At 36.2% G+C, this 24,941-nt stretch overlaps 1 protein-coding gene across 3 annotated transcripts; it reads right to left on the bottom strand.

The window, feature by feature from the left end:
• Nucleotides 1-13,757: 13,757 nt before the first annotated feature.
• Nucleotides 13,758-22,484, bottom strand: LOC143470974 (uncharacterized). 3 transcript variants are annotated; one of them, XM_076969273.1, is made up of 5 exons: nt 14,975-22,484; nt 14,762-14,868; nt 14,382-14,480; nt 14,212-14,284; nt 13,758-14,145 (listed from the first exon to the last, which is right to left on the bottom strand). In XM_076969273.1, the coding sequence occupies exon 1, from the start codon at nt 21,610-21,612 to the stop codon at nt 15,787-15,789; it is 5,826 nt and encodes a 1,941-aa protein (XP_076825388.1). In that variant the 5' UTR covers nt 21,613-22,484; the 3' UTR covers nt 13,758-14,145; nt 14,212-14,284; nt 14,382-14,480; nt 14,762-14,868; nt 14,975-15,786. The 3 variants fall into 3 exon arrangements, with proteins under 3 accessions (XP_076825388.1, XP_076825387.1, XP_076825389.1); XM_076969272.1 differs by having other exon boundaries at nt 14,762-22,484; XM_076969274.1 differs by lacking the exon at nt 14,212-14,284 and having other exon boundaries at nt 14,762-22,484.
• Nucleotides 22,485-24,941: the final 2,457 nt, after the last annotated feature.

Raw genomic sequence — 24,941 nt, 5'->3', positions numbered from 1 at the left:
GAGTACAGTAATAATTGCTGTTGTGGATTTTCGAGGGTGTGACGGGTCGAAGCTCAGAGGCTTTTCTTGCAACAGACGTCATTGATGGAGCCATGTTTCCAAACAAAGCGTCTGTCATCCTTGTTTGATTTTCGACGAAGGCCTCACGGTCTTGTTGAGAACATTTTATGTGTGGTCGTCTTACCGCAACTGCATGCAAATTACATAGGGTGGCGGCCCAGCTTTTCTCTTTGAAAGACCGTGGCTCAATGTCATCGTGTCCGAACATGTTGGTCGGTGCGATGCTCCCGAAAGAAACGGCCTTGAGTCTAGCGGGGACCGATGTGGGGAATGATAAAACGCTTGCACTGCAGGACCACATGGCGAACCACGAGAGTAGGAAAATTGTCGACAAGACGGAAATTTGTTGACAGTGAGCAAGTTGCACAAACCAAATTTACTGACAACAAAGCGAGTAAAGAAAGAGAATCGACTGCAAAAAAATCCGCTTTCTATAGTCTAACTTCAACTGCCTACTTCACTCTTAATCAGGCTGGCTTTGAGCTCTGAGCTGAGGCAATTGCTTCCACGACAAGAATCGGGACCAGATACGAAATAGAATGCAAGCTTTAGGAACCAGCTTTCGCCGACCAGGCGAGCCAAAGGGAAACTGTAATCAATTACCAACACGGCCGATTTTGAAACTTTAATTTCGCCATCCAGGCGTGTGATAAAGAAACCGGAATTCATTGTCTACACCGCAGATTAAGGGACCTAATTGTTGCTGACTAGGCTAAACCAAAAAAGAAACTGGGTCGACTGCCTTCACGGCAGGGTTCTTGACCAAACAGAAACATGAATGTAGTATGGAGATTTTTACTGTGAATCGTAAAAATTTAGATAATTGGCGTTTTTCATTAGCAATTATTTATTTTCTGGCTAAGAAAATCGTGTCATTTAAAATAAGCGGGTGTTGCATTACGTGGCTATAGATAGTTGTCCAATTTAACTATGAATCGTGTCCGTCTAGTAAAGTAACCTACTTTTCCAGTAGTTGTGGTTTTTGGAAAAATTATACCAACAATAGTAACGCTGACCACGTTTGCTTGTTTACTTTGTCCTGCTGACGCAAGCTGCTGTCAAAAGTTTATTGATCAGAAACAATATCCTTATATGACGTGTTGCATTCGTGTCGATTTGTAATTGGTTATGGCACATATAAATTATGTGCGTCGTATCAACTGAACAGGATGATGAGATGAAAAAATACTTTTGGTTTTTGGCAGAGGCACGTGATTTGCTGTTGGTTTTGGAAACTATTTGCAAATAAACAACATTTTGGAATATAAAATTGAACTTTTATGAATGTTGTGCTTGCTAGAAGAAACAATAAGCAATAGCGGCTTTAGATAGATTCAATACATTAATATAGTCCCCGCCATCGCTACAGTAGCCTACATTTTCCTTGGCAGGGTTAGGATCTTAACTATAGCCGACTGAGCTAAACCAAAAAAAGGAAACCAGGAAACCAAAATTCTACTACTTCCACCACAGGGTGAATAACGATGCAGTGATTTAAAACTACATCTTCCAAAAACGCAACCAGAATTCCAATCTTGTGGACCGGCAGCCAACAATGGAGCAGAGTTGGAAAACAAAGTGGAGATTCAAACTTATATCTCCTGCCAACAAAGCAGCAAACCAATACTATGACCTGGTTTGAAAACTGTTTGTGCTTTATGCCCGAAGGTAAAAAAGTAAAAAGTGGCTGTTGAAATATCTTCCTACCAGGTAACAAATATAATGTAAACGGGACGAGCTGCCTAAAAGGACGGCCTCCGAAGAAAATTAATTATCCAGTCGCGAAGCCTGCAAAGAAGGTTCATCGCCTCGTAGCCTTAAAACAAACTCGTTGTCTCCTAGAGACGGGCCGCGTTAACTTGGCCTATTAAACGAGTCAAAAACAGATCGTCGGTCCACTACCGACATTTAAGCCAAAAAAAAACAGGAAAATCCTATCAACTATACGGGGATGAAAATTCTGATTATGTTTCAATTCAGTCCTAGTGAAAGTAGAAGCATGGCATATAGAACGTAGAAGCATGGCCCCTTCCTAAACATGCTAATGTTAACAAGTGTTAAGTAAACCTAGGAGCTGAGTACCTCAATTCAATCACTTGGAAAACTTATAAAGCACAAACAAATAAGACAAAATAAAAAAACGATACAAAATTTTAACTTTGATACCATTTTTACATTAAACCATACAGCATTTTTTGCACATTTATGGCAAAAAGCAGCTGACCAAAAAGTGGTGACTCCCCGAGCCCCTTGGGCTCCCTTCTAAACCCGGCCCAGAAATATGCCACATTGTGGTCAATGTGGTCTGACTGCAAGTTCGCGGGCCACTTCTAACATGCCGAGTAAGCTTGCTTGGCCCACAAATGTTTGTCTGAATCGCAACTTTGCATGACGTCACAAAATATGCCTAATAATAAGTCCCAATAAAAAATGAACGTGATTTGATTTCGGATTCATGTTAAACCTAATAGTAAGCGTACTCCGAATATGACGACAAAAATTGACACTTGCAATCCTAGATCGCTCAACCGAGATTTCGTGACATAGAAAGTACATTGGAATTGATAACTTTTTATGGTTATTCACAATCACATATACCAATATATTCTAGTCACAAGAAAATTATTGCAAGTGTTTGTCAAACCAAAGTTTTACAAATACAGTATTGCGGTTTTAGCTGAATTATTTCAACAGGTGGAACATTCTGTATATTTTACTTTACCGTGACATTTTAATTGCAATGGTCCTGCACCGATCCGACTGAGCTGCATGAACAAGAATGTGCATGATTTAATACTAACAGAAGATTTTGTCAACCGTAATGTCATGGTCAAAGAATTTTCCCAGGATATATGTAACAGCTTCTACCGTATACGTAATGTATAACTCCCGTTGTAGTTATAGTATATTCTCTTATTGGATAGGCCTGCACCGGTTTTGTTAGTTAAAGGTGAGATCTTATAAAGATGTCTTACACGATGAGGTAAGCGTAATTCTCAACAAGAAAATCGCAAACCACACTCAAATGGTGGTCGACCTTACAAAAGTAGAACTATTGCTTCTGCAGGTGTATAAACAAAATTAAATTTAAAGAAACAAAAATATTTCTGGTTTTATTGCCAATTTCCTTTTGATTCTGTTTGCTAGCTTGAGTTTTTCAAAGCTGGCAAACTTCTGACTTCGACGATAAACCTACATTCCAACGTCAAAAGGTTTCATATTATACATTTGTTTGCGAATCCTACGCTACGACTAGCAACAATGTTTGCTACATTTATCAAAGCCAATTAAGCAAACATTATTAAACTGAAAATAGCAATAAAACCATTAAATGTTTTAACAGTGACAGTACCAGTGTTGGCTTGTCCATTAAAAGTATACTAACTACGATGGGAGTTCGACTTCATTAACATTAAATCATGCGCATTTTTGTTCATGCAGCTCAGAAAATGAAAAACCATTTTCGACCTAATAAAGTGGCAACATCACTGGTTGCAAAGCAATGCTAAATATAAAGAACACTGTCGGTCGTATCATAAAGAGTTTTAAAGTTTCAATTGAATGCTGCTGCAATACTATAGCTTCTACATTTCAGTTATAACATCCTGCTTCTACGGACATAAGTGCAAGTGGTAGTTTTACCACCATAATCACGCATAACCTACATTTTCGAGGAAACGTTTTACCACTGTTTAACTTGTACTGTCACTAGCTTAGTACGTTTACTTTAAATACAAGTTTTATTTGCGGCGGTTCATTATCCTAGAATTGCTGTAGGCTTACACGATAAATGTATACATGTACAATTTAAGTAGAATTACCTTGTATATATTAAATAGAACCTCTTCCAACCATAAGCTATCTATTTTAATCCTACTTTTACAATGCTTCTCTCTTGGTCTTCATAATGAGGTTGAGCTTTTGTTAAAAAATTATGTCCCTAGCAAAGTTTTCAGTTACTTTTACAAAATACTTTTAAAAACTATAAGTTTAAAAATGCAATTTTTTCGAAAGCTTTGCAGTTAGCTTTCTTGCTATGATTCTGTCAATTGAAGACGATGCACTTTTGACCTTTATCTGTGAAGTCAGTTTTAAAACACATTTACACCTTACAGTAGAAAAACTGTATAGTATGTTCATATATTCATAGATACATATTAAAGCTAATCGAAGAAAGCAGGTTTGTTACATCACATTCTCATTTCCTTGTGGCATATTTGTATGGGATGATGTAAATGGGCACTTCTTGCTGTATATTCAACATGCGGTAGCGGTCCTCAGCACCAAGATTAAGTAATAATCTACTGTTGCTATGGTTACAATGAGACCAAAAGCGTCGAACTTTTCTCAATTGTGTCAAATTAAAATCGGGATTCCTAAACACATTTTCTGTGACAACCTAAACGTTTATTGCTCTATTAATTATCTTTGTTTTTTCTACGTCACAACAACGAGAATGAATTTTTGGCACGAGAAACAATTTCCTTCAACACTCATGCGTGCAGTGTATACATTTATAAAGCCACTGATATTCTCTACCTTAATCCATAGTAAAACTTTTAATCCATAACAAATATACGAATATACAAGTAAAGTAAAGTAAGTAAAGTAAAGTAAGTAAAGTAAAGTAAGTAAAGTAAAGTAAAGTAAGTAAAGTAAAGTAAGTAAAGTAAAGTAAGTAAAGTAAAGTAAGTAAAGTAAAGTAAGTAAAGTAAAGTAAGTAAAGTAAAGTAAGTAAAGTAAAGTAAGTAAATATCCAGTTGTGATCAACCAGGGTCCTTTACTTTCGTTCATGGGTTCGCGAAAGAAAACTCTCTTCTATGATGCGCAAATGCGCTGCTTATTGGCAAGTCAATATTTTCTCAGTGAAATCTGGTTTTCATGCCTTTGTATCCCAGTGCAAATACAAAGCAAGTTAATAAGTCGTCACACATTGCGATTTTCTTCTATGAAATCAAAACGTCGGCCATAAATGTCACATTGGCCGTTAATTTTCTAGCAATTACCAAACTACAAGAAGTCTTTTTCAAAACTCGTTCACTTTTTCCAAACGGTTGTTTGTTAATCTAACAATCTTATTTCCAAATTGCACGCCTGTGCACACTCACTAAACCGCTTGGATTATATAGTTGAGCATCACTGTATGTCGACCAAGTCGACAGTGTTATTGTTGTTGTACTACTTGCTCATATCAAAACGAATACTGTTTTCAGAACACAGTCAATCAGATGCTTCAATATCACTGCAAAATTCGACTCTGATCAACAGAAAGAGCGCGTTTGTGGCGACAAACTCAGTGTTGTAAACGGGCCTTATACCGATAACCAGAATTCCATTCCGAACACAAAATTTAATTAAAACTGGAACAAGAACCATAAGTTAATTTTACTGAATAAATCAAAGTCATCTTTTGAGGCCATTCTTTGACTGGCAATCTTTTCTAACTTGAGCTTTGTGGGGGGAGGTTTCTAACACGCCCCACGCATGCTCCATCGTGTCAAAAAATTGAAATTACGACGCAATGGGCCAGACTGTAAGTTTAATTTCGGGACCGATTCTAGTTCCATTCTTTGCTTCAAATTTAAGCTCAAAACCGGTCGGAACACGAACTGGAACCCGACCCGAAAAGCCCGGCCCAAGTTACAACTCTAAGCAAGCTACGTGATTTGGATTTAATAGGAACAGAAAACGTATCACACAAGACCAACAAATAGCACAAAGTTTCATAGCAAACACACAAACATATATCATTAATATTATTATAATATTATCACATCTAAACGAAAATTCCGTAGGAATAAGGCCTAATTATGACAACTAGCGCATTATATCGCCCCTCGAGTTTTCAAAAAAAAAATGCTCACGGTAGAGTCCTGATTTCTGGCTTTCGTTCCCTAGTGTGTCAATTGGCTTTTGCTGTTCACTTGTCGTGATCACATCACCGCCTTTGACGGCATTGTTTTGTAATGGCCGGAGCGCATGACGGACCGTTGTCGTAATGGTGCTGTGGTGTCTCCCGTGTGCCAACTTAGGTTGTACAAACTTGCTTCAAATATTTACGACCTAGATAAAAGCGTTCGGAGTTGCGACACAAACGAAAAACAAACACTACAGCCAAGGCGGTGGAAAACATATTTTTCATTCAAACGACCAACGCATCATCATTCGATAAAGTAATGGAAATACCAAATTATGGTGAGATTTTAAACAAACTATACGTCAGTTGGAGTGGTAATGGTTGTAAAAATACGGAAGAAGCGTCCCATCTTAACAATCTTAAAAATCTTTTTGTGATTGGGCCTGCAAGGAGAAGTTTCGTAGCCTACGATTTGTCGTTGGAGCTTTTGATGGCTTTATATTAGCATTTTATTGTTCATTTATTTTATATATTAGCTGCTAATAATAATAATAATTAGCATATTATATTAGCATTAGGCCACATTAAGTTATTTAAACTAAACCGGAGCTTGCTCAAGGCGGCCTTTCTTGCAATAAAATAGTTAACAACAAACACACAGAAATGGAGACAAAAAGAAACACTTTACCTCTTAACCATCAGCAGCTCGCCCACTGTAATCAGCATTCAGCAAATTTAATATTCCGGAGCATATCACTGCTCATTGAGCAGAGAACATTTAAGTCTGTCCGGCATTCTACAATAACCTTATCCCAATGAAGCTTTTACTTAGAGACGAGCTCGTAGTCGATTCAACTTGCTTCATTACTTGCAACCACTACATTTAAAACTAAAACCTGCGAAACATTATCAGTAAAACTAACCTTTCACAAACTGATGGGAAACTGTCGAAGAGTTTTTAAGCAGTCAATGATGGCTGTGGTGCGTAAAATGATACCGTAGAAATGCGTTATTATGTAGAAATATTTATGAAACGCAATTGAATATAGGTTGTAACTTCCCTTACTGATAAACAAATTCCATTTCACTAAAATACGTTAAGGTATGCTTCTGCAAAGCCAAGTCACCATTTAAATGCCCGTAAAACAACTCGATAAACCCTAATGGGAATAGGGTTAACAGGTTAACACAGGAGTTTATATCATAAAAGCTGCCACCCACATATGGCTAATTCTTATTTTAATACCACCAAACTACCTTAACTACAGCGATAACAGCATGACCGTGATTAGGACATGCTGAGAATCAAGTTGTGGAAAAAGCCTTACTACAAGCACATAAAAGTAAAGCATAGTCAACCGCTAGCTAGAAGGCAATGACGCCTTTGTGAGGTAGACGCTAGACAAGTTGGTAGCTCGACAAACAATGATTTTGTTAATGTTGCAACATACTGAAATTTGTTACGTAACAAACTCTTCTTTACGTTTGTGGAATATTTGGGTTCGGTTCGGTGTTTGTCAATGATTAACTAAACACGAATGTGTTATGTAAGTCGTAGTTGATTACACCATAGCGAATAAAAAGAAGATTACACTTTGTATAAGTTGTTGTGCTGTTACTAGTTCACGATTGATGCTAACTTCATTTCATTGGAAAGCAAACATGTGCCGAAACACAAGCATTACTTGAAGGGAAGATACGTTTTTAAAGGGCGTTTGGGTGCCTCCTTGTCCTACTGCGAAAAAACTCTTGATTCTTTCGGCAACTTGGTGCTCTGCCGCCACCTAGGGCATAGAATGGAAAACGTTACAACGCAATACTATAGACACCTGGTGATAAACTGTAGCCGTTTTATCAAAATCACTCGAATGCGAAATAAAATAATCTTCATCTAATTTCATGCGAACACTTGCAGTGAACTTGAAATCAAAGAAGAGCTATAAGTAACCTAAGTATCCTGGAGAAAGTCCTTTTCCAGAATATGTAGTGGTTAAATAGTTATCGCCGTAAACCTTCAAATTTGGCGCTATTTTTTAAGCAGGTGGTGGCGATTTTGACCTTGTGAATTCTATACTTTTGTTGACTAGCGTTAGAAAAAGAAGTATGGCGGTCATGGTAAGCTAGCTAACAGATTTATGATGGAATACGACTTGGCAAGAAGGCAATAAGCTGCTGTTGAAATTTATTTTCAGCAAACAAATGTCACAGTAGGTGAGAGCAGAGGTACCAGTGAAGCATTCACGTCCTCTCGGCATTTATCGGTACTGGATTACAAGCTAGCGCAAACAGCTTTTGATGGTTTTATATTAGCATTTTATTGTTCATTTATTTTATATATTAGCTGCTGCTAATAATAATAATTAGCATATTATATTAGCATTAGGCTACATTAAGTTATTTAAACTAAACCGGAGCTTGCTCAAGGCGGCCTTGCTTGCAATAAAACAGTGCAATAAACCACGCAGAAATGGAGACGAAAAGAAACACTTTACCTCTTCAACATCAGCAGCTCGCGCACCGTAGTCTGCATTCAGCACAATTCAATATTCCGGAGCATATCACTGCTCATTGAGCAGAGAACATTTAAGTCTGTCTGGCATTCTACATTAACCTTATCCCAATGAAGCTTTTACTTTGAGACGAGCTCGTAGTCGAATCAATTTGCTTCATTACTTGCAACCACTAGATTTAAAACTAAAACCTGCCAAACAACTATCAGTAAAACTAACCTTTCACAAACTGATGGGAAACTGCCGAAGAGTTTTTAAGCAGTCAATGATGGCTGTTGTGCGTAAAATGATATCGTTGAAATGCGTTATTATGTAGAAATATTTATGAAACACAATTGAATATAGGTTGTAATTTCCCTTACTGATAAACAAATTCCATTTTACTAGAATGCGTTAAGTTATGCTTCTGCAAAGCCAAGTCACCATTTAAATGCCCGTAAATCAAGTCGATAAACCCTAATGGGAATAGGGTTAACAGATTAACATAGGAGTTTATATCATAAAAGCTGCCACCCACATATGGCTAATTCTTATTATGATACTACCTAACTACTTTAACTACAGCGATAACAGCATGTCCGTGATTAGGACATGCTGAGAATCAAGTTGTGGACAAAAGCCTTACTACAAGCACATAAAAGTAAAGCTTAGTCAACCGCTAGCTAGAAGGCAATGACGCCTTTGTGAGGTAGACGCTAGTCAAGTTGGTCGCTCGACAAACAATGATTTTGTTAATGTTGCAACATACTGAAAATTGTTACGTAACAAACTCTTCTTTACGTTTGTGGAATATTTGGGTTCGGTTTGATTCGAAGTACGTCACTTAATGATTAACTGAACACGAATATGTTATGTAAGTCGTAGTTGATTACGCCATAGCGAATGAAAAGAAGATTACACTTTGTATAAGTTGTTGTGCTGTTACTAGTTCACGATTGATGCTAACTTCATTTCATTGGAAAACAAACATGTGCCGAAACACAAGCATTACTTGAAGGGAAGATACGTTTTTAAAGGGCGTCTGGGTGCCTCCTCGTCCTACTGCGAAAAAAAAACTCTTGATTCTTTCGGTTAGTTGGTGCTCTGCCGCCACCTAGGGCATAGAATGGAAAACGTTACAACGCAATACTATAGACACCTGGTGATAAACTGTAGCCGTTTTATCAAAATCACTCGAATGCGAAATAAAATAATCTTCATCTAATTTCATGCGAACACTTGCAGTGAACTTGAAATCAAAGAAGAGCTATAAGTAACCTAAGTATCCTGGAGAAAGTCCTTTTCCAGAATATGTAGTGGTTAAATAGTTATCGCCGTAAACCTTCAAATTTGGCGCTATTTTTTAAGCAGGTGGTGGCGATTTTGACCTTGTGAATTCTATACTTTTGTTGACTAGCGTTAGAAAAAGAAGTATGGCGGTCAAGGTAAGCTAGCTAACAGATTTATGATGGAATACGACTTGGCAAGAAGGCAATAAGCTGCTGTTGAAATTTATTTTCAGCAAACAAATGTCACAGTAGGTGAGAGCAGAGGTACCAGTGAAGCATTCACGTCCTCTCGGCATTTATCGGTACTGGATTACAAGCTAGCGCAAACAGCTTTTGATGGTTTTATATTAGCATTTTATTGTTCATTTATTTTATATATTAGCTGCTGCTAATAATAATAATAATTAGCATATTATATTAGCATTAGGCTACATTAAGTTATTTAAACTGAACCGGAGCTTGCTCAAGGCGGCCTTGCTTGCAATAAAACAGTGCAATAAACCACGCAGAAATGGAGACGAAAAGAAACATTTTACCTCTTCAACATCAGCAGCTCGCGCACCGTAGTCTGCATTCAGCACAATTCAATATTCCGGAGCATATCACTGCTCATTGAGCAGAGAACATTTAAGTCTGTCTGGCATTCTACATTAACCTTATTCCAATGAAGCTTTTACTTTGAGACGAGCTCGTAGTCGAATCAATTTGCTTCATTACTTGCAACCACTAGATTTAAAACTAAAACCTGCCAAACAACTATCAGTAAAACTAACCTTTCACAAACTGATGGGAAACTGCCGAAGAGTTTTTAAGCAGTCAATGATGGCAGTTGTGCGTAAAATGATATCGTTGAAATGCGTTATTATGTAGAAATATTTATGAAACGCAATTAAATATAGGTTGTAACTTCCCTTACTGATAAACAAATTCCATTTTACTAAAATACGTTAAGGTATGCTTCTGCAAAGCCAAGTCACCATTTAAATGCCCGTAAATCAACTCGATAAACCTTAATGGGAATAGGGTTAACAGATTAACACAGGAGTTTATATCATAAAAGCTGCCACCCACATATGGCTAATTTTTATTATGATACCACCAAACTACCTTAACTACAGCGATAACAGCATGTCCGTGATTAGGACATGCTGAGAATCAAGTTGTGAACGAAAGCCTTACTACAAGCACATAAAAGTAAAGCTTAGTCAACCGCTAGCTAGAAAGCAATGACGCCTTTGTGAGATAGACGCTAGTCAAGTTGGTAGCTCGACAAACAATGATTTTGTTAATGTTGCAACATACTAAAATTTGTTGCGTAACAAACTTTTCTTTACGTTTGTGGAATATTTCGGTTCGGTTCGGTGTATGTCAATGATTGACTAAACACGAATATGTTATGTAAGTCGTAATTGATTACACCATAGCGAATAAAAAGAAGATTACACTTTGTATAAGTTGTTGTGCTGTTACTAGTTCACGATTGATGCTAACTTGATTTCATTGGAAACACAAGCATTACTTGAAGGGAAGATACGTTTTTAAAGGGCGTCTGGGTGCCTCCTCGTCCTACTGCGAAAAAAACTCTTGATTCTTTCGACAAGTTGGTGCTCTGCCGCCACCTGGGGCATAGAATGGAAAACGTTTCAACGCAATACTATCGACACCTGGTTATAAACTGTAGCCGTTTTATCAAAATCACTCGAATGCGAAATAAAATAATCTTCATCTAATTTCATGTGAACACTTGAAGTTAACTTGAATTCAAAGAAGAGCTACAAGTAGCCTAAGTATCCCGGATAAAGTCCTCTTCAATAATATGTAGTGGTTAAACAGTTATCGCCGTAAACCTTCAAATTTGGCGCTATTTTTTAAGTAGACGGTGGCGATTTTGACCTTGTGAATTCAATATTTTTGTTGACTAGCGTTAGAAAAAGAAGTATGGCCGTCAAAGTAAGCTAGCTAACAGATTTATGATGGAATACGACTTGGCAAGAAGGCAATAAGCTGCTGTTGAAATTTATTTTCAGCAAACAAATGTCACAGTAGATGAGAGCAGAGGTACCAGTGAAGCATTCACGTCCTCTCGGCAATTATCGGTACTGGATTACAAGCTAGCGCAAACAGCCAACCATAAGTTCAGCTGGTTAGTATATAAAGATTTACCAGTGTGACTAGCATCAAATGTAATTTAGCTTACCGGCAGTCATAACTAACGTAACATATTCTATTGTTACTTCATGCATACACCAGCGTCATGCACATCATGGATTTCACATTCGTCATCATTGCCACCACGTACGTCATGATTAGCGTCAGATGATGATTTTCTGCGACACTATTTCGGCAATAATTACATATTAATCACAACTTTTATTAAAGCGTTCTTTATCAGGAATATACTTACTAATAACTTTGCGCACTAACTTGAGAAAAACGTTTTCAGAGAAAACATTTCGTAGTAGATAATGTGTCCACATTGTTGTAGGATTTCTATTTTACCGAAGTTATTATGAAATAAGATTGCACAAAGTTTTCCTATCCCGGAATTCTTGTCACAAACCCAACTTCAATTAAGTCAACCAAATAAGTTTTTTCCAAACCTGTATGATATCTCACGAAAATAGTTATTTGATTGCGCAGACGATTAACGATGATCAAACGCCATTTAATTATCGTTTGAAACCTAAAGCAGGCCAAATGCGCTCGATAGCGTTTTCTTTTACGTGCGCTTCAATATACTGCGGTCATAAAGGAAATTGGATGTCATGGAAATCTAAGTAAGCAAAGTCAAAAGGCTAGCCGGATGCTGGGTCAAACCAAACAAAACAGAAAAATACGCCTTTGTCTCCGCTCGTGTCAGCTTAACCTTAAACAATCCAAATCAACAGCAACACTGCCTTCACCTTCAATGAAAAAACGTTGTATAATGGCTTGGGGGTAATATCCGACCAAATTCGTGGCTGATATCTGCAAACTGCAAAGCTCCAAGAAATGGTACCTGCGACTCATTGCTCGGTAATTTGGCAATGAGACAATATTAACTGACCGTTATAAATACTTTATCAGAACTGTTGTATTTTCAGTGGTACAAAAACTGCACAACTTGATGATCAACAATGTATAACTTGAATGAATCACGATTTCACACAAACTCAAACATCTTGACTACTTGCTTGCGCAATGGAAAAATTCCAAACTGAAAAAAACGCTAATTTCTACCAGAGAGGCGTGTACACGTTATTAGAAAACACAAGTGCCCGAGGTAGCAACACACTTTATGAAAAACACATCGCGGTTATAAAATACAAATCGTATCAAGAAGCAAACGGTATATACTAGTATTAGACTCAAGTATTGATTGCTGTACAAACTCATACGTTTGAAAATTGCTCTCGTAGTTATCAGCTAATGATACATCACAACAAAAACCTCTGAGTAACAAAATTTATTCAACATAATATATCTTATATTAACACACACTCGACTTGACTTGAACTCGAATGACTGAAGATTGAATCAGTACATCAGAACAGAGATTGAACACGGCCCGAAGAGTGATCCAAGTGAGGGAATTATTCCTAACTTGCTTGTTTACAGTCAATGAGTTATTACGTAATTATACTATCTTTTTTCTCTAAACTCCTTCCGTTGTCATGATTGGCTAATAACCAAACTATAGTGACACAGTTCATTGCGCTTTACACTGTTGGCCACTTGATGCTGCCAGAGCGCAATTGTGTTAGCATTCTACACTTAATGAATCAGCGCTTGCTACAGTAAACGCATTTTGTACGATTGCCTAAAACTAAATTTTCAGAATATTTTCAAATTATCATGAAATATCTTTCCTTGAGCACGCCCAAGAACATGGGCAAAGGAATGACATTTTACTGCGGATAAACAGTCAACAAAGTTATCTAAATTGAGCAAACGCTGATCTGTTTTCATTCTGGTTTCAATAAGAGTTTTTATCGGCATCTTTACAAAAATACGTCGGAATCTGTTTACCTTAAAGCTTGTGTAACAGGACATGCAAAAATTGTTACTCACGTGTCAATCACTCAGCTGCAGTTTTATTTATTTCTGCTAACAGCTACACACAAAAATTTTAGATAAATTATAAATTACAAAAACCGAACATTTTAATGTTTTTAAAATTTTCAACAACACATTAAAAACATTCAAACCATGATATTTATGCAACGAAAAGAACAGAAACAGTTAACGCCCGAAAAATATAAACTCGTCAAATCTTCATTCCAATGTTTTCATAGGATCCGCGACTAAAAATGTGATAGAATATTCCTGCCAAAGATTCTTTTCCAGTTGTGAGGTACAGCCAGTTAAGATTAAAACCAATCTTCTTTTTACCAAGCTTCTTCATTACGGACCGCATGATATACCAACCTCAGGTCATAGTCTTCATTGTTTGCGCTGAATTTTCGGCCGTCTGCGAAGCAATGAAGTGATTTAAAACTATAAGAACTTTGTATTGGGGTGAACAGTCTGTTATTACTTGTACTTCCAGAATATTTTCCGCTTATACTTCACATAGCGAGAAAAGGAACTTCAAGAATCCAAAACAAATTCTGTAAAATCGAAAATCAATAACAGTTGATAAAATCAATTACACGTAAGCATTTTAAGCATTTAAAGCATTTAAGACTTCTGTTTCATCCGACTTACGTTTATTTCGTGTAGGCCATGTCACACTCAGCATTTTACGAGTCAATAATAAATTCCTGTCTTGCTCTGGCTGCTATGGTTGGTGGCGCAGGTTTAAATCTAAAGACAAAAAGTTTTTTTAAATATAAAATTTACTATAAGAAAAATGACATAAGTTATTAAAGATGGTTTAAAACGAAACACGTTAATCAAATCGTTCACAAACTGCTCTGTTACTAATTACAATACAGCAACACTTAAAGAAAATTGCTCCTTAACTGCAAAGTTCTCGACAAAAGAACGACCCAACAACCGGCAAAAAATCTAAATCAACGCCGTGTGTAATTCGTATACTTCAAAATTTCTTACATATGGAAATCGTTAAGTTATTAGGAACATACCATAGAACCAAGGCTCCAGCAACCGTTCGTTTTTTTCCTTAACATCATGGTTTGGGAGTTTGAGATGACAGCATAATCAAGTTGTTGCCCGACTCCAACCTCTACAACTTCAAGTCCCAGAAGCCGAAAAAAATCAACTTATACGACGTGAACGACTGGAAATTGGTTTTCAAGCTTGTAATGAAAACATACTTTCATATGAAAATGAGCAACCTGTTGCAGCATGAACAATAGAACAATCAGCAATCAGCAGAAGAACTAAAGTTCCAACTGTTGAGCTTCGGAGTATCATCAGAAAATTTTGTGTAAATGATGAATGAAGAGGATGAAATATCTTCAACGCTTTTTCAGCTATAATTATAATCAAGTCAGAAAGTAAAGCAGTAGCAATACGGGGAATAAAGAGCTACAAGTGCAAGAGCTTGAAATGCTTTGAAAAGCAACAGTCAGAATAGAACGTTGTAGAAAATAACGAAAAATTTGGTAAACATAAATACTTCTGCATGCATGCACGAGAGACATATGGCAATGTCTCAATGCGTAACACCTTAGTCTTAATTTTCTATGCTTAAATAAACCTATAATATCATAAGAGCTTCTTTCAGTTTTAATGCTCTAAAATTAATGCCGAGTTTCATAGCAAAGACTTCGAATGTGAATTAGATTGGAATGCTAAACAATACAAAAATTCTTGCTATGGTTTTCGAGACAAAAATTACCTGAAAAAGCACAAAAATTTGTAAAAAACAAACATTTATCTATCAATCTACAACAGGTCAGACATATGCGTAGAATAGTTTAGGAACAATAAAGCATTCTTGAAATAAATGTTTAAAAAAACTTGCTACGAAGAAAAAGTATTAAGTTTAGTGTCCATTGAGCTACTTTAAGTTAAACGTAAGCAATTTTAAGAAAGGTACAAATACAATTAAAATTATATTTTGTAGAAAAGGTTGTTTAAATTTCCACATGATACAAGTACATTTTCAACAAATTTAAGTGCAAATATTTATTTAGCAAAATACCTAAGGCAAAAGCCAGCAAAAAACATTTAGGCAGAAATTAAAGAATTTGTTTGAAAGTGTTGGTTGCACTTGTAATATTATTTCCGAGGCTTGTTGATATGTCTTAAATGCTTTTTTATATTCGTTGAGAATTAACAAACAGAATCCGATTTGATTGAGACCGGAAGCTACATCTTCATCACTGCTTTTATCTGCTGAAATTCGTTTTCGTATGTCAAGTGAGTTTTCAAACATTTCCAGAGCTTCTTTGTACTTTTTCATGTTACTTAAGCAAATACCAGCATTACGCAAATAAGCAGCAATATCAGTATCGATGTTTACATCTGGTGATATTCGCTTTCTTATATCCAATGCTTGTTGATATTTCTCCAAAGCTTTCTCGTGTTCTTTGTTGTTATACAAACAAATTCCGATTTGATTGAGACAGGAAGCTAACTTATCATCAGTGCTTTCATCTGTTGAAATTCGTTTTCGTATTTCGAGTGAGTTTTCAAACATTTCCAGAGCTTTTTTGTATTTTTTCATCTTACTTAAGCAAATACCAGCATTACGCAAATAAGCAGCAATATCAGTATCGATGTTTACATCTGGTGATATTCGTTTTCTTATATCCAATGCTTGTTGGAATTTCTTCAAAGCTTTTTCATGTTCTTTATCGTTATCCAAACACATTCCAATTTCATTGAGACAGGAAGCTACATCAACATCAGTGCTTTCATCTGTTGAAAGTCGTTTTTGTATTTCGAGTGAGTTTTCAAGCATTTCCAGAGCTTCTTTGTACTTTTTCATGCTACTTAAGCAATTACCAGCATTACGCAAATAAGCAGCAATATCAGTATCGATGTTTACATCTGGTGATAATCGCTTTCTTATATCCAATGCTTGTTGATATTTCTCCAAAGCTTTCTCGTGTTCTTTGTTGTTATACAAACAAATTCCGATTTGATTGAGACAGGAAGCTAACTTATCATCAGTGCTTTCATCTGTTGAAATTCGTTTTCGTATGTCGAGTGAGTTTTCAAACATTTCCAGAGCTTCTTTGTATTTTTTCATGTTTCTTAAGCAAATACCAGCATTACGCAAATAAGCAGCAATATCAGTATCGATGTTTACATCTGGTGATATTCGCTTTCTTATATCCAATGCTTGTTGATATTTCTCCAAAGCTTTTTCATGTTCTTTGTCGTTATCCAAACAATTTCCGATTTGATTGAGACAGAAAGCTACATCATCATCAGTGCTTTCATCTGTTGAAATTCGTTTTCGTATTTCGAGTGAGTTTTCAAACATTTCCAGAGCTTCTTTGTATTTTTTCATCTTACTTAAGCAAATATCAGCATTACGCAAATAAGCAGCAATATCAGTATCGATGTTTACATCTGGTGATATTCGCTTTCTTATATCCAATGCTTGTTGATATTTCTCCAAAGCTTTTTCATGTTCTTTGTCGTTATCCAAACACATTCCGATTTGGATGAGACAGGAAGCTACATCATCATCAGTGCTTTCATCTGTTGAAATTTGTTTTCGTATTTCGAGTGAGTTTTCAAACATTTCCAGAGCTTCTTTGTATTTTTTCATCTTACTTAAGCAAATACCAGCATTACGCAAATAAGCAGCAATATCAGTATCGATGTTTACATCTGGTGATATTCGCTTTCTTATATCCAATGCTTGTTGATATTTCTCCAAAGCTTTCTCGTGTTCTTTGTTGTTATACAAACAAATTCCGATTTGATTGAGACAGGAAGCTAACTTATCATCAGTGCTTTCATCTGTTGAAATTCGTTTTCGTATGTCGAGTGAGTTTTCAAACATTTCCAGAGCTTCTTTGTATTTTTTCATGTTTCTTAAGCAAACACCAGCGTTATACAAATAAGCAGCAATATCAGTATCGATATTTACATCTGGTGATATTCGCTTTCTTATATCCAATGCTTGTTGATATTTCTCCAAAGCTTTCTCATGTTCTTCGTCGTTATCCAAACATATTCCGATTTGATTGAGACAGGAAGCTAACTTATCATCAGTGCTTTCATCTGTTGAAATTCGTTTTCGTATTTCGAGTTCCTTTTCAAACATTTCCAGAGCTTCTTTATACTTTTCCATATTTCTTAAGCAAATACCAGCGTTTAACAAATAAGCAGCAATATCAGTATCGATGTTTACATCTGGTGATATTCGCTTTCTTATATCCAATGCTTGTTGATATTTCTCCAAAGCTTTTTCATGTTCTTTGTCGTTATCCAAACAATTTCCGATTTGATTGAGACAGAAAGCTACATCATCATCAGTGCTTTCATCTGTTGAAATTCGTTTTCGTATTTCGAGTGAGTTTTCAAACATTTCCCGAGCTTCTTTGTACTTTTTCATGTTATTTAAGCAAATACCAGCTTTATACAAATAAGCAGCAATATCAGTATCGATGTTTACATCTGGTGATATTCGCTTTCTTATATCCAATGCTTGTTGATATTTCTCCAAAGCTTTTTCATGTTCTTTTTCGTTATTCAAACATATTCCGATTTGATTGAGACAAGAAGCTACTTCATCATTAGTGCTTTCATCTGTTGAAATTCGTTTTCGTATTTCGAGTGAGTTTTCAAACATTTCCAGAGCTTCTTTGTATTCTTTCATGTTTCTTAAGCAACCACCAGCATTACGCAAATAAGCAGCAATATAAGTATCGATGTTTACATCTGGTGATGTTTGCTTTTTTATATTCAATGCTTGTTGATATTTCTCCAAAGCTTTTTCATGTTGTTTGTCGTTATCCAAACATATTCCGATTTGATTTAGAGAAGAAGCTACGTCATCATCAGTGCTTTCATCTGTTGAAATTCGTTTTCGTATTTCGAGTGAGTTTTCAAACATTTCCAGAGCTTCTTGGTATTTTTTCATCTTACTTAAGCAAATACCAGCATTACGCAAATAAGCAGCAATATCAGTATCGATGTTTACATCTGGTGATATTCGCTTTCTTATATCCAATGCTTGTTGATATTTCTCCAAAGCTTTTTCATGTTGTTTGTCGTTATCCAAACATATTCCGATTTGATTGAGACAGGAAGCTACATCGTCATCATTGCTTTCATCTGTTGAAATTCGTTTTCGTATTTCGAGTGAGTTTTCAAATATTTCCAGAGCTTCTTTGTACTTTTCCATTTGTTTAGTGTTATTCCCTATTTTTTCTATTTGTAAAGCTATTGCTTTATCTAATTCTACATTTCGAGATGTTTTTTCTATAAGCGTTACGATTTCGGTGATATTACTTAAAAATGTTTCCCCTTCGAAATTCTTGTTTTTGTTGAAAATAATAGAAGTTTGATGTTGGTATTTGGTTTCAGGTATTGTATTTACTTGTTGTTGCAGTTGTTTTAGTTTTAAGGAAACTTTGTTTGACAATATGTGCATGCGAATATCTCTTTCAATATTAAAGTAACTTAAAGCTTCTTCAGTTTTCCCTATTTCCATCAAACAAACTGCAATTCTACCGTTCATATAAGCTAGTATTTGATTTAGACGAGAAGAAAAAGGATTTTGTTTGCTGACTTCAAGTCCTTGCATGTAGTATTTCAAAGCCAACTTGATGTTATTCCGAAGATAAAACGCATTTCCGTAATACATGTAATAGCGTAGTTTTGTTTTGATTGCTCCCACCGACGTAAATTGTTCCAAAGCAGTTAAGCATTTGTTAAACATTTGAATTGCTTGATCAAATTCTCGAAGACTTACATAGTTTAAACCTATGTTTGAATAAGAAATTGCAAGATGTCTTTCTTTGTTTGGATAAGAATTTACACAAAGCAAAACACCCAATGAACGCCTTTCCATTTCGATTGACTCGTTGTACAGCTTCAAACCTGACAAACAAATTGCTAATAAATTGTAGCATTCAGAAATATCTCTGTCACAACTTTCATTTTGAGTTATAGTTTGTCTTATTTCTAACTCTCGTTCGATCTGAACTCGACCTTCTTTGCAGTTATTTTGTCTTACCAAACATATTCCAACCATGTACAATATATCAGCAATTAACTTTCTATTACGACTTTCTTCAGAAATATTGTTAGGCATAAACAGATCGTGATCATTCTCTTTTAAATCATCGATTCGCTTTTGTAGCTTGTAATACTCTACACCAGATATCTCCGTTGGGACTTCACTACCAGAATGGGATGCATCGATTGTTTTGTTAGTATTTTGAAGAAATAATTTGGATAACTTCAGAGCTATTTTATAATTTCTGAAGTAAAAGTTTAACTTTACAAGTAGTACTTCTGGATATTCATAAAATTTATTTTCAGTGAGATCAAAATGTTTTGCAACATCATGTTGTAATGAGTAAGCGATTAGAAAATAATCAATCAGACTTTTTGCACCAACTGTTTCAGCAAGATTTCCGACTTCATCTGCATCCAATGTTTCATTGTCAATCCAATCATTTTGACTTTGACTCTCCATATAAAGTTTCAATCTGATCTCACAAGCTATTGCCACTGCATAGAGTAACTTGTGAGCAAATCTATCGTTTATCAAACCGATTTTTGTTAGCTCTTGAACGATTTTAAAAGAAGAACTTCGAATATTATTTTTTCTCCCCAAAGCTGAAATGAAAATGGTTGTACTTCTGTAAATAACTCCCTTCATGTTTACTTCTTCACCCTCTGACAAATAATGAAAATTTGAGCTGGTTGCAAACTTATTAAGGTCCTCATTTACTTGTTGTAATATTTGTTTCTGTAAATCTTCTTTCCTTGTTTCATATTCTAAACGTTTATCTAGCTGTTTTTCAAAGTCATCAAACACATCTCTGCAACCTGATACAAAACAAACATTAGACAAAATCTCAGCCAAATGATAACCGTTTCTACGTGCTTCATTACTTTCAAGATAGGTCAGCATTATGTTCACGGGCTTTATCAATTCGGTAATGAACGGTTTTGCCTTAGTTTTGTGTTGTCTCCCCAGCGGCGATTTGCATGCTTGTGGCATCAAGCCGTCAAACGATATACCACGAGTGGTATAAGCATCAAAAAACCAATCTCCTCCGTCAGTAGCAAAGTTATTTAAACATGGAATTGCTACACTGGGCAATATTGTTTCCCCAAGACTGATCAGTACTAATTGAAAGACCACTGCAAACCAACGAAAATACTCCAAGATTTCTTCATAATCTTTTCTGTCTTGTGCACCTTCCTCTAAGACAATAATATTTTCAAAATCTGAATATGGAGTAACTTCACTGCGAGAAAGAGATCCCATTCCAGACAGTGTGTATTTACATGGAAAGTCTCCAAGTATGTCTGTGCATCTTTGAGCCAAGCTTTTCATGATTTCTTTGTAGCTCTCAGTTATCTTTTCCTGAATCGTTATCATTTTTGAAATCTTTTCCTCCTCTAAGTGAAGAAGCTCATCTCCTTCTGCATGGTCAGGAATAATTCCAACCGTAAGTAGTTGATTATCAACCCATTCTCTCATTTCATTAACCTTCAGTTTAATTTCCTCTGCAACCACTTCTAATTTTTTCTCACGTTTTGTTTGTGCTTGAGCTTCTTGTAGAACATATAAATAAAGATCCTGAATATCGCTTTGAACTGTCTTTGTGTTGTCAGGTTTTCGAACTAGTGCTGCATTCATCAGAGCAGCACTTTGTATGAGGAATATTTTGTCTGGCTCAATGTTATATCGTCTTTTGTAAAGAAGACCTAACTTGTGAAAAATTTCAGCACATTCCTTTGGATTTTTTTCAATCCCATTTTGATAACACAACTCATTTCGAAGTATTTTTGCAAGTTCATCCTCGTCTGCGTTTAAATCCTCCATAGTAATTTATCATACAGATTTAAAAACCATTTAAAAATCCAGCGATTGCTCTGCTTAGAAAAGTAAAAAATTTGAACAAATAGGCAGGCCTACACAAAATTTACCTAATTTTCGAAAGTTTAGTCAAAGTTGTAAAAATTAGCCGGATCGCAGTGCTCGTATACAATATTATGTCTGAACGCCGTTCTGATAAAGAATTTGGTAGAATAATAATTTACAACAGCAGTAAAACAACCCATTTTCCTGGATACATATTTACATGTGGAATAGCCTGGGCAGGTTACTTTGCAACCGTGGTACTGCATGGCTTGTAATAAACTATACTTCGGACCGTTATAGCACCTATTCTATAAAGTCTTGAGTGCATGCTTTTCTGCGATCAGTTTCGTTGCTCTTTAATGTAGGTCGAACATTACACTGGTCAACACACATTTTGGTGCCAAGAAAGTTTTCAACGGTTTTAGGGTATTTTTATGTCGCTGAATCCAAAAATGGCATTAGTTTTTCCGAATTGGCTCTATTTTTTGAGATATTTCATATTTTTGTTTCAAAAAGTGCTAAAAATACGCAAATTTTGACATAGGTAAAATTCTCTTTATTCTACAACTTTGATGAGTCTACATCTGTCTTTTCAATCATGTGCATACAGTATTCTTCTATTTCTGATGCGATATTGTTAAAGACGCAATCGTTAACACAGAGAGCCTTCTTTACGCGAATCATGTTTCATGTGAAAATCAAGCAAAAATTTTAAAACTTAGGCGATGTTAGCAGTAAACAACAGATTTTTGTAACGCAAAAACAGGCGACGTCAAAGCACAAACACTACTTTTAGTAACGCTCAAAGAACATTTAGTAAGCTGTCAAAGCACGCTAATCAATCATATATCGGTACTGTAATACAAAAAAATTAGTCGATGCTTGTAAATTTTCTTTTGTAAGACTTTCTGGAATGTGATGCAGCCAAGCAGTCACGTTGGAGACTCCAACAGTAGTCGGCCATCATATGGGCATCCCACCTGCCCTGATACCTCTCTTCCATGACCTTAATGTCCTGGTGGAACCTTTCTCCCTGCTCTTCACTTAGATCACCAAGGTTTGCAGGAAAACGATCTAAGTGGCTGAAAAGATAGTGAACCTTGATACTCATCTTCACACCCAAATCTTTCAACTTGGAATCATATCTTCCACCAATTCTTGGTAATTTTCAGCTTTTCGGTTACCAAGAAAGTTCTGTGAAACTAAAACAAACGATTGCCAAGCAGCAGACTCTGATTCTGTCTTGGACTGCACAAAACACACATCCTTTTCGAGTTTGCGAATCTGAGGGCCATCAAAAATGCCTGCTTTAAGCTTTTCGATGGTCAAAGCAGGAAATGTTCTGCAAATATAATTGAAGCAACCCCCAGTTGCAGGCAAGGCTTTCACAAATTGCTTCATCAAACCAAGTTTTATGTGCAGTGGTGGAATGATGTGTGGCCACCCTTTCTTCACCCAGTGATCAGTGCGCGCTCGGCTATCCCACAAGCAGATAAAACATGGGTATTTTGTATAGCCGCTTTGCTGGCCAAGCAAACAATTTACCATCTTCAAGTCTACACAGATTAACCATTGGTGAGAGTCATAATCCAGTTTCTGTAATACCGTTTTAATGTTGTTGTACTCTTCTTTTAGTTTTGTTGAGTGGCCAATTGGGAGAGATGCATATCTGTTACCATTATGTAGCAACACACATTTCAAACTCCTTTTCGAACTGTCTATGAATAAGCGCCACTCTTGAGGTCTATATTGTGGCACTCCCATTTTCAGCAGAAGCCCTTCGATGTCTTTGCAGTAAACAAGTTCATCTTGTTGGCTAAAATACGGAAGTAATTCTTTCTCTCTTGTACGGTAGAATGTTATTGAAGCTCCGGTTCCAAGGCAGTTTTTGTGTTTGAGTCGGGATGCCAAAATTTCTGCTGCTCCTTTGGATAACTTGAGATCCCAGTTAAGATCGCTGAGCTCCTCCTGATTGAATGGCTCTGGAATGAATGGACTGCTTTCGAACACACTTCCACTGCTATCACTCACAGTCACAGGAAAATGCATTCTCCCAGTGACAAGGCCTAAGCATATTGTCAAACTTCCACTAATGAACTCAATTCTTACTTGAATTACAAAAAACCCCCACGTTTTCCAAACTTAGTTATGTGAGCAATAGCTTGAACTTGACTCGTGGTATTCCTTTCTCTGGCTACAGAACTATTAAACTCTGATTACAACATCTTTAGTCTACAACAATATAGCTATAAAATGAGATATTAATATGCTGTGATAACTGAAGGGAGTACTCTACACTGTACATGTGGTGAACAATACAAAGAAACTGTAGCTTATCAGAATGATGCCGAAAATGGAGTGTTTTCAATGCCTTGTTTCTGAAGTAATGGGATGCTACAATAACAAATAGACATAGTAGAGTATCTGGTCCAAAATAAGTAATGCATACTGCCTAAGAGACATTTCCAATATGCATTTTACTGATGCTTGTGTTCACAATTGGCAGATACTAAAGTTAACGATTTTTCTCTTGTCAAAAATAAAAAACATCAATATCTCAAAAACTAGAGCCAATTCAAAGAAACGATTGTTATTTTCGGACTCAGCAGCCCAAAATTACCCAGAAACCATCAAAATATCTTTGGCACTCAAAAAAATGTTTTTTTTGTTGGCCAGTGTTATTGGAAAATTTACATACTCCTGAAATATTTACAGACCAAATATAGAGCAAACGATTGTTTTTAAAGGTGAAATCATGTTTGCTTGTTTTTGTCTGCGGTCCAGGCCTATAGTTCCGGCAAGAAAGTTAAAACATTTTCAGCCCTGCATTGTCATACAAATTTCAACTAGTTTAGCACGTGTGATTGATATCCAAAAAACATATTGTATTATGTAAATTGTTATACGTTTGTCATTATCATAAGTGCATGTTCGTCAAGTTGTGGAAGTAAAACTATTTTATAATTAGCTAAAGAGCTGTTGTAACATTATGATTGCGGTAAATATTTGGACAAAAACTTAATTAACATCACTATAGAAATTGAGTATATACGCCTATAATATTGCAACCACAAGTACAAAATAGTACGGGCAATACATCTTCCGCCCTGGGAACCGCAGAATCTCACTCCAAAACCATCGCCAAATTGCAGAAGGATGAAAAATAAGTGTAAACCTCAGAGCAGAGCGCAGCAGAGTAGACATCCTGCAGAACGCCATCAGTAGAAGAACTACTGGTTGTTAAAGGCTACTCCCTTTCGAAAAATGATTGCGGGTGTGGATCCTGGAGG

Source organism: Clavelina lepadiformis, chromosome 9, assembly GCF_947623445.1.
Source record: "Clavelina lepadiformis chromosome 9, kaClaLepa1.1, whole genome shotgun sequence".
NCBI classification, from domain to species: Eukaryota; Metazoa; Chordata; class Ascidiacea; order Aplousobranchia; family Clavelinidae; genus Clavelina; species Clavelina lepadiformis.
Note: the sequence above shows the minus strand (reverse complement) of the source record. Positions and strands in the feature narration are given on the sequence as shown.

Coding starts and splice junctions, on each gene's coding strand:
- LOC143470974 (XM_076969272.1), bottom strand. CDS start 21,612: ATGGAGGATTTAAACGCAGACGAGGATGAACTTGCAAAAATACTTCGA.